General features: G+C 46.4%; 1 protein-coding gene across 2 annotated transcripts in view; it reads left to right on the forward strand.

Moving 5' to 3' along the window:
• Nucleotides 1-1,579: 1,579 nt before the first annotated feature.
• Nucleotides 1,580-10,545, forward strand: part of Bdh2 (3-hydroxybutyrate dehydrogenase 2) — a 23,478-nt gene continuing 14,512 nt past the window's right edge. Inside the window, exons 1-4 of one of the 2 annotated variants that reach the window (XM_021158360.1) lie at nucleotides 1,580-1,740; nucleotides 5,847-5,999; nucleotides 8,370-8,448; nucleotides 9,655-9,751. In XM_021158360.1, coding sequence (XP_021014019.1) covers nucleotides 5,898-5,999; nucleotides 8,370-8,448; nucleotides 9,655-9,751 — 278 coding nt within the window. In that variant the 5' untranslated portion in view covers nucleotides 1,580-1,740; nucleotides 5,847-5,897. The remainder of the gene's footprint in view (nucleotides 1,741-5,846; nucleotides 6,000-8,369; nucleotides 8,449-9,654; nucleotides 9,752-10,545) is intronic. The other variant, XM_029475646.1, reaches the window with a different exon arrangement.

Raw genomic sequence — 10,545 nt, forward strand, 5'->3', positions numbered from 1 at the left:
AGTCATAACTCCTTGTAAAACAGTTTGAGTTTGGGGCAGGGGTCCTGCTTTTGTTCAGGATTGAAACCACATACTTCTGGAAGTGAATCTTCTTCCTTTGTCCTCGTAATCTCCTACCTCAGCCTCCCAAGTACAGGGACTACAGACAGGTCCCTTATTTGGGGGAGAGAGGCAGAGACAGAGACAGAAGTTAATCCTGGAGCACTCTCATAGTCATTAAAAGCAAACACCTTTCAAAGCCCTGGCAAGTTGAGGGAAAGACAAGTCTATTAAAGCAAGGAGCACAGACAGAAGTGTCTGCTGTAATAAGCTGCCGTTTATCCTGCAGGTGTGTGGCAGACGCTAGGCTGCACCTGCACACCATGCCCCTCCTCACCACATCCCTGGCAGAGCTGCTGTTTCCTTCTCCTTCATATAAGAACGCTGTAGGTTGGCCAGTTTACAGGTCCTGCTTACTCAGCTACTGTGGGGAGACATAGGACTTATGTCTTTTTATTTTTAAACTGGGCTCTTTTTTCCCCTTTGAGGGGGTCGGTTGTTCTGAATGAGGGTCTTCTGTAGTCCAGGCTGGCTGTGAAGTTCTAAGCAAACTTTGTGATGCTCTTACATCTATTTGCGCTCAGTGCCAGCACACTGGGCTTTATACCGCGCTAGAGACTGAAGCCAGGGCCTGAGGCAGGAGCTTGAGGGAGGAACAGAAAGCACCCACACCCTGAGCAGCACGGGAATCCACCCTGTGCTTGCCTTAAAGGACCAGCTCTCTGTCTTGCTCTGCTCTGTCCAACCCATGTACATCCAACTGACTGACTGTGAAACCCACACTTCAGGAGCCTCTCAGAAAGAGGAGCAGAATCCAGAACCTTCTGGGAGGCATCACTTTTCTTTTCAAGAAGGAAGCCCTCAGAAAGTACAGCCTGCGTCCCCACCAGACCTGCATGGCTGGCCAGCCCAGGTGACAAAGGAGGCTAGCAATCTGATAGCTTTGTTTTGTAGCCTTTGCAGTGCCAGAGCCCATGGCAAAGTGGGCCAAATGTGTCGAGCCCCTGGATTTATGCAGGACATTCACACATGACCTACATGATCACTGTGCCTAGTGACACTAGCCAGGTTAACTCACAAGTCTCTGACCCAGCCAAGACCTAGTCCTTTCCTCGTAGCTCCTGTAGTCTTCAACCAACTTGATTGTTTGATATTTTGCTCTGTTCATTTCAAGACTCCCATCCTAGCTGGGTGTGTGTTCTCCACGGCTCCAGGCCCGGTGCAGTCAGGATGCCAGCATTCTGCAGCTGAGAGATTAACGGCAGAAACAAGACTTTAGCCCCAAGGAAGTTTTCTTTTCCCCCGCTCAAAGCAATCTGGGTTAAGAGCTAGGATGACTAGAGTATTTAGTGCCTCGGGTCCCTTGTGTGTTTTCCAGCAGCCTTCCACCTTCCTGGCCATTCAATCTGGCCTGCTAAGTAAGTTGCACAAACAAAAGACAGGCCTTTGTTTGGCGTTCACAGTTCCACATTCTGATCACTAGATGGCAGTATAGACACATCTAAAGTGCACGGCTGTGGCAAACACTTCTTAAAAGCTTACTTAACCGGAATTAGCAAAAAAAAAAAAAAAAAGGACTGGAAGGGGACCTGAACTCCACCTCCCAGCATGCATTAATCAGCATGTGACTTCTCCTGTGCAGAGATCTGAAGTCTGTCTCCTGAAGGAATCTGGAAGACTGTGTGGACTCGCTCTTCTAAAGTAAGATTTTTTTTTTTTTCTAATCATTTTCAACAAAACTTTTGGGGACTGAGAGTTGTAGCTTGTGTTGCCATCTTCTCCACATCACCGAGTTGAAGATGCATCTTCAGTTAGTGTGGGAGTTGGGAATCCTCTTGTATTTATTAGAGTTTGAAAATAGCCAAAGAAAGACAACTGTTCCAGTATCTGTCCTAAGTAAACTGGCTCGTGAAAATATTTGGAATTCCAGAAAATACTCTGAGCCTTTTCTAATAAAAAGAAATTTAGGGTCTTAGTACAATCTTTAGAAGTAGGAAAGTCATCATGTTAAGAGTGGGTTAAGTTTACAATTTCTGGACGTATTCCCACTCCAAACCCCACCCTGCTACCCCCTTCCCCCCAAAACAACAACAACAACAACCATGTTGCCTTGAGACTGCTTGGAGGTCAGCCGGAGAAAGGTTTTGAAGTAAACAGAAACTAAATTTTGTGCCTGGTTGCTTCTGGGTGGTCTCAGGGGCATGGAGGTGCTTAAGGGAGCACTGCGCAGGTGCCTTCACTGGTTCTCAACCTGTGGGTTGCGACCCCCATGCCTAGGTCCTAATTAGATATCTTGAATATCAGGTGTTTACATTATGGCTCATAACAGCACCAAAATTACAGTTGTGAAGTAGCAACAAAAATATGGGTCACCACAACATGAAGAACTGCACTAAAGGGTCGCAGCATTAGGACGGTTGAGAACCAGGGCTTCGGCGGGCGAATGCCCAGGGTCCCTTAGTGAAGGCCCTGGACAGTGAGTTTCTTATGCTGTGCTCAGGGTCGGGGGAGGCAGGGACTGCTCGTCCCTTCCTAAAAGCACAAATTAGCTTTCTCTCAACTCCTACCACACTCTAAGTGAAATTTTCTCTCTGCGTGCTACTGGTAAAAAGCAAAGCAAAGCGTACTGCATCAGACTTGGGGAGACGCCATGAAGCCAGATCCTGTTACCCAGCATGTGCGCATGATTGGATCACAGAGTGTGGGTCATCGGTTGGCTTCAGAAGCCCCTCTTACCGTGTGACTGTGTCGGGCTGGATCTTAGAGGAAGGCTCTAATAGGAACCTAACAGGATGGCTTTTATTAGGGGAGACACTGTTGTTGTGGGAGAAAATGACAAGGAACCAGGTGAGGATGGGAAAGACTTCAGAGCCTGGATCGAGGCAGGGAGAAGGCAGAAGTGGATTTGGGGTGGGGGCGCCCTGAATGCTTCCTTCAGCAGGGTGGGGCAGGGGACCCTAAGGAGGCCAGGGAGAAAGAGTTCTGTACGTCATCCATCCATCAAGGTCTGCCCCAGGGTGGGAACAAAGAACAAAGGTGTCCTCTGGGTCAATGGAACCTCAGCCCTGTTGGAGGTGGGAGACTGCAGCATTCTCTTGAACCTGCGATTGGAAGGCATTGTATTGATATGATGATGATAGCTCTGACTTAGCCTCACCCTCACAGGAGACCAGGCTCTGTCTGCCATCTGTGAAGCACTGCCCACCCCCACCCCCTCCCCCATCCCTGCTTCCTTGCCAGCTACTTCTAGACAACTGTACCCATTTCCTGATCCCAATCCCTAATGGCCACTGCCAGCCCCGTTCTGGCAAATCTGAAAATCTCCCATGCTTTCCCCAACTCTTTCAGTGCCAGCTGTGGACATGAAGACCTAGCGCTACAAGCCCTGGAGTTAGGACCAAGTATGGAGGACTAGAAAGATGAAAGGGTACAGTGGGGATGCGGGGGGGGGGGGGGGGCGGGAGCACAGCTATGGGAGGAGCAAAAGCAAAAACACCTAACAACTTACCTAGAGAGCAGGTCAAGTCAAAGGAGAGGACAAAGGGGGTGCTGGAGAGAAGGCCCATCAGTTAAGATCTCTAACTGCTCTGCCAAAGGACCTGGGTTCAATTCCCATCATCCACGTGCTGCTCACAACTGTCAGTATTCCAGGGGCAGGAGATCTGACACCCTTACACAGACACACCTGCAGGCAGAACACAAAGGACTTGCTAGCTGTCAACCCCAGGCACCCCGTCCAGCCAAGATGGCGCCCCGGGTGCTTTATTGAGAGTGGATGGGCAGAAGGAATGTCAGGACTCCACACTCACCGACATATTTCCCTCCTGCCTCTCCCTGTATGGAGGCTGCAGCAAACCAACTGTCACAGGTCCCTGAGAAGGACAGAACAGCCGTCGTGTGACACCGTTTCTTGTTACCTATTCCTCTGTTCCTAAGGTGTGCATCCCAGCCTCTGCTAAGTGGCTCTTACAGGATGTGGTGTTTGGGGTTCTCGGCCCTCTCTTTCAGCATGTATCCATCACATATCCCGATTAGTTTTATGTCAACTCGACATGAGCCAGTTGTCTGAAACGAGGATACTACAATCGAGAAAATGCCTTCCTAAGATCCAGCTGTAAGGCATTTTCTTAATTGGTGATCAACGAGGGAGGGCCCTGCCCAGTGTGGCTGGTGGCCCTGGGCTCTGTAAGAAAGCAGACCGAACAAGCCATGGGGAGCAAGCCAGTAAGCAGCACCCCTCCGTGACTTCTGCATCAGCTCCTGCCTCCAAGTTTCTGACCTGACTTCCTTCAGTGATTAAAAGCAGTATGAAAAAAAAGAAATGTAAGCTAAATAAATCCTTTCCTCCCCAGCTTGCTGTTCGGTCATGGTGTTTTATCACAGCAATGGAAATCCTAAGACACAAGTATTCAAATGTTTCTAAGGCATGCTGAAATGTTAGAAAATGACCAGCACTTTGGTGGGGATGGAGCGTCCTCAGAACAAGAGTAAGGAAGCCTGACCTAATGGCCTCTGCCACTGACTGTGATGGCAGACAGGTCCCCTGTGCTTGCCAATCCCATAATTGTGAGCCAAATTTGAAGCAAGCTTGATTGTTAGTTATTGGGGTGCACCCGAGAGCTGGCCAGCACTGGGTTAAAGAGAACAGTCCTGCGTCTGTTTCTTAGGACCCTTTTAAGGAGTAAAAGCATTGTAGTTGCAAAGCAGGTTAACAGAAGACAATGGAGCAGTAAGGAAGAAAAAAAAAAAAAACCTCAAAAACACAACAGGCATCACCCAGTGGTCACCATGCAATTAAGGAGGGTTAGCTAGGGGAGGGAGTAAGGATGGTCTGTATTCCCAAAAACAAGTCAAAGCATGGGATGGAGTAGGTCAATTTCCAAGAAACAAGGACAGAAAGGTATTTTTAACAACTCAGTATAATGGCTCCTGCCTTCACAATGGAGCCGGTCTGGTTCCTTATCCTCTTCAAAAACAAGGCATGGAGCCAGGCAGGGGTGGCGCACGCCTTTCATCCGAGCACTTGGGAGGCAGGGGCAGGTGGATTTCTGAGTTCAAGGCCAGCCTGGTCTACAGAGTGAGTTCCAGGACACCCAGGGCTACACAGAGAAACCCTGTCTCGAAAAACAAACAAACAAACAAAGGTATGGGCTATGGTTTGATTTCTCAACCCTTCTGGTCAATGAATCTTAAGTCCCACTATGAAATCTTTTCAAGGGAGAAGGAAAACTGCTATTGTAACTCAGCAGCAGTTTACAGACAAGGGAACAGGTGACTTAAGACAGTGGAGGCTTCTGTTTTCAGGGCCCACCCTCCCTCCATGAGGTAGAGGTAGGAGTGTGTTTGTACCTTTGCTAACAGCAACCACATAATGGTGAGAAGTGAGGGGAAGAATTTGGTGATGGACGGATAAGTGTGCCCTTGGCCAGCAGTCATCAGCCAACCGGGTCTGTGGGGGTATGGGGTAGTGGGTAGACAGTGAGAGGAACAGAGAGAAGCAAGTGACTTTAATTCTGGAGTGTTGACTACTGAAACTTCAGGAAATGAGGGAGAGAGGTCAGGCAGCGAGGGAGAGGGACGCCTCCTCTCCCCGTCTCAGCATTAGGATGCGACTGAGTGGAAAGTTGGAGTCCACCTTGGTGTCCCTGACCAGCCATCACCTCCATGGGCTGTGCTGACTATGCGCTTTTGACTTACGCACTCAGGTATTCTAGAAGAAGCAGCCCTGAGCAACTGAGTGGAGGGGCAGTTTGCCAAGGCCCTTTCTCCATGAACTTAAAGGAGCAACTTGATTTTGTTCATTTCAGGCGTTACCACCTGCTCAACTGGTTTTCTACAACTTGAGCCATTAAGGGTCTATGTCTTTGGATTGCACCGCAGGATCCACCATGGGCCGACTGGACGGCAAAGTTATTGTCCTGACAGCTGCCGCTCAAGGGATTGGACGAGCATCCGCGTTAGTGAGTTCATCCCTGCTCTTGTTTATCTCCCAAATACTGAGACGTGCTGTCCGCTGCCAGGGTTTTCAGTTCTCCTTTGCTGTTTACTGTTCCTTTTCCCCTTCCTTTCTTCTTCCTTTGGTTTCTTCCTCCTCTTCTCCCTCTCCCTCTCCTTCCCCTTCCTCCTCCTCTTCTTCTCTTTCTTTATGCAGCTTGGAATTGAACCAAGGATCTCAAGTGTGCTAAGCACACACTCCTGCCACTGAGCTGTATTCACAGTGGCTGTGCACTTAAGTGTTTACCTTTTATACTTCTGATGTCTTTTTCAATGTATTCATATGTGTTTATGTGTGTATGTATATATGCATATGTGTATGTATATGCATATGTGAGTTTGTATGTGCATATGTGTGTATGTCTGTGTGTGTATGTGCACGTGTGTTTATGTATGTGAGTGTGGTTTTTTCTTTTTTTTTTAATTAGGTATTTTCTTCATTTACATTTCCAATGCTATCCCAAAAGTCCCCCATACCCTTCCTCCCACCCCCCGTGAGTGTGTTTTTATTTGTGTGTGTGTATGTGCATGTGTGTGTATGTAGTGAGTGTGTATGTGCATGTGTGTGTGTAAGTGCACGTGTGTGTATGTATGTGAGTGTGTGTGTGCATGTGTGTGTATGTGAGTGTGCATGTGTGTGTATGTATGTGAGTGTGTTTTTATTTGTGTGTGTGTGCATGTGTGTGTATATGCATGTGTGTGGTGTTTGTGTGTGCTTGTGTGTGCGGAGCACATACAGTAAAGGTCATAGAGGTTAAAGTACAACCCTGTAGACCTGCTTCTCTCCTTTCTCTTTGACGTGGATTCCAGGGATTGAACCCAGGTCTCTAGGCTTATAAGATGAGTGTCTTTATCCACTGAGCCATCTTGCCAGCCCACTTATCTTAAGTTCAAAAGAAAACTCACTATTCCTGAGAGAGAGGAAAGAAGGAATTTCTTGCACTTATGTGGCATCACATGGCCTTTGACAGTGAGACCCAGACTTCTCTTCCTCAGTTTACCTGCCCCATTAGTGACCTGACCTGACTGCAGGGCTCTGGAGGGTGCAAGCTCTCTAGGACTATGTCAGTTCAAGGTCAAGACCCCAGAGGTTAAAACTCTCGCCATTTGTTTGCTGAGGTGCCTCAGTTTCCCCCTCATTGCACCGATACTGACTAATAACGCACTAGAATAAGATGCAGAGGGCGAGCTGGCGTTTATGTGATTGCTGCCACGGTCCTCACAGGGAAACGCCCATTTTTCTCTTACATGTTCACTCATGCTAAAAAACGCTCATGGAGGCCCTAGAGAGGGCTCAGCAGGTAAAGGCACTGCCATCCAAGCCCTGAGACCTACGTTTGACCCCTGGGAAGAGGAAGGCGAAAATGACTCCAAAAAGTTGTCCTCTTACCTCCAAACTCACACCGTGGCACAGACCCATACTGTACAAACACATACATGATAAATGAATACATGTAAACAAAGGGGTAAAGCATAGATAGATCTCGCCACAGAATAACATAACATGACTGCAGAGAGCTAGAGGCGCTAATAATGTGACTGCAGAGAGCTAGAGGCGCTAGGGGATTGTTTGTTTGTTTGTTTGTTTGTTGAATCAGCGTCTCACCACATACTCCTGAATGTCTCTGTGTAGAGACCAAGTTGGCCTCAAAGTCACAGATATGCAAGTGCGTCTGCATCTCGAGCTCTGGGATGAAAGGCTCGCGCCAGCATACCCAGCTCGGAGATAGAGCGTTTGCTTTGGGGTTGCTTTTTTACTATTGATTATTTTTATTTCTATTTATTTTATGTACATGGATATTTTGCCTACGTGTATATATGTATACCAAGCACATACCCTCAGATCTCCTGGAGTTGAAGATACAATTGTGAGCTGCCATGTGGGTGTTAGGACCAAACCCACGTGCTCTGAAAGAGTAGCCCATGCTTTTAACCACTGAGCATCTCTCCAGTTTCGAGTTAGAGGGTTGGTTTTATTTTTTGAGACAGCGTTTCTCTGTGTAGCCCCGGCTGTCCTAGAACTCTCTATAACCAGACTGGCCTCGAACTCACAAAGGTCTGCCTTCCTCTGCCTCCCAAGTGCTGGGATTAACATTTTAAAAAAATATACTGTACTCTTTAATAGTAAGAGGTTAAATTAAGATGGAAAATATAATCCCTGTTGCTCCAATGACTGACAAAAATAACCACAATGCAGTAAAGGGGAGCAAGACAAGATAAGGAAATACCACTTATTTTATACAAAAAAACAGCAAAAATGCCATGAAAGGAAACAAAAATGCTTTCCATTTTTGAGAGCAATAAGCAAAGGATTGATTTGTGTTTGTTTCTGGCAGGCTTTTGCAAGAGAAGGAGCCAAAGTCATAGCCACAGATATCAACGAGTCCAAACTCCAGGAGCTGGAAAGTTACCGAGGTGAACCATTTGCCTCCAGGTTCACGGTCAGCCTGGTATGGGAAGCAGAGGCACGGAGCGAGCATTCAGAGGGAAACTCCAGCTGGTCCAGACACCTCCTCTCCCAGCCCTGCTCCTTCATATGCTATCAAATCTGTATTCTAGGGCCTACGGGAAACAGTGTGTACAGTCACACGTGTCAGGGGGAGTGTGAAGGCACATGCTTAAGGTCTTCTGTTACACAATGTGCTGAGGGATTTCGCTCTCAATTACAAAGTTCTGTGAGAATTAACAGTTGCCAGGTTAACTATTAATGACTCTTTCACTGCTGCCCAAGACTCCTTGGGAGCAGCCTTGTCCCAGGTAACAGGTAATATGATCCTCTTGTATTCTTGCAAACCTTTCTGTAGCCCCATTAAAAGCTAAACGGTAGCGGTAGGGGGAAAGTCAGTTGGTCATTTATTTAGTTGGTTGGTTTGGATTTTTTTTTTTTTGCATTTTATCAATACTTTTATTTTATTGGAAGGAAAATTGAGACATTTCATGAAAAGTGAAATCCATTTTATACCACAGGGATTTTTTTTAATATTGTCTAATTTTGATCTTATGTGTATGAATGGCTTGCCTGCAGTAAGTGCGTGCAATACCCATGGCAGCCAGAAGAGTGTGGCAGAGCCTCTGGAACTGGAGTTACAGGCAGCTATTAACCAGCGTGGCGTGCTAAGAATCCAACTCAGATATTCTAGAAAAGCAGACCATGTTCTTCACTGCTGAGCTAACTCTGCAGACCCTAACAGAGAGCTTATTGAGGGGGTGGAAGAGGACACTTTAAAATTTGTATATCTTTAGAAGAGATTTTTTAAAAAGATCTATTTCATTTTTATTTAGGTATGTTTGAGCCTGTGTATATGTGAGAACCCACAGAGGCCAGATGGGACATCAGATCCCTGTGAGGAGGTTGCAGGCCTCTGTGAGTCACCTGGTGTGACAGCTGGGATGGGTGCGCCAGTCCTCTGATAGGCCAGTGCGTGCCACATCTCCAGCCTGAGATGTGTGCATTTTAATGATTCTCTTGTAATTGCTAAATGCCAGTGGTGGACATGAGTCATGGACAACCTAAGTAGAAATGCTACATTCTTCACACTGCACACCGCTAAACAGCCACATCTTCACAGTTACATATTTTATGAGTTCTCGGTAAACACTCTCTTTTACTCTATTCGCCAGGTATTCAAACTCGAGTCCTTGATGTCACAAAGAAGAGACAGATTGATCACTTCGCCTCAGAAATCGAGAGAATTGATGTTCTCTTTAATGTTGCTGGGTAATTGTAAACTTTTTATTTCACTGAGAAATTGTTTTATGATTTTATTAAATGAATATTGATAGTATAAAAAATGATCAATTAACAGAACATAGCCTATTCCTTGGGAAGTTGGGATAAATGTCACATAGCCCTGTACAATTCAGCAAGTGAAACAGCTATGTCACTTGCTATAAACCTGGAGCCCATAGGCAGTTAAAGCTAACAAAAGGGGTGGGCGCTGATGTAAAGTCTGGCAATTAAACAAAGCAGTGGTTTCTGAAGTTTCATTTTATAAGTGATCTGCTTGTCTTTCTGCAAGTCTGTATCTATAGCCTCTGCAAGGCTGTATCTATAATGGAGACATAGTAATTGAGCATCCATTCAGTCTTCGGCATTGTGGAGGATGCAGGAGGCAATTTGTGACTCTTGCTACAGGAGGCTGGTCAAGTGACTAACCTGTGGTATATGAGAAACACTCCCAACCACATCTTATAATTGACTACACAATCTCAGTCCAGAGGACCAAGTCAGTAAGGTTGCCATGTTCAAGAGACTTCTCTGAGGAAGAGTGACTTGTAAGGGGGCAAGGTTGTTGGGGTTTTTTGTTTGTTTGTTTTTTGATTTTTGTTTTTTGTTTGTTCTTCCTGGCTTGCGTACTGCTAGATGCTAACATCCACAATGTTACTTCACCACACTGATATTATATGGAAGTTTGCCTGCTGTGCTAGAGGCAAACAGCCACAATGTTACTTTACTACCGAGAGAGAGAGAGAGAGAGAGAGAGAGAGAGAGAGAGAGAGAGAGAGAGAGAG

The sequence above is a fragment of the Mus caroli genome, chromosome 3 (genome assembly GCF_900094665.2).
Source record: "Mus caroli chromosome 3, CAROLI_EIJ_v1.1, whole genome shotgun sequence".
In the NCBI taxonomy this organism is placed as follows: Eukaryota; Metazoa; Chordata; class Mammalia; order Rodentia; family Muridae; genus Mus; species Mus caroli.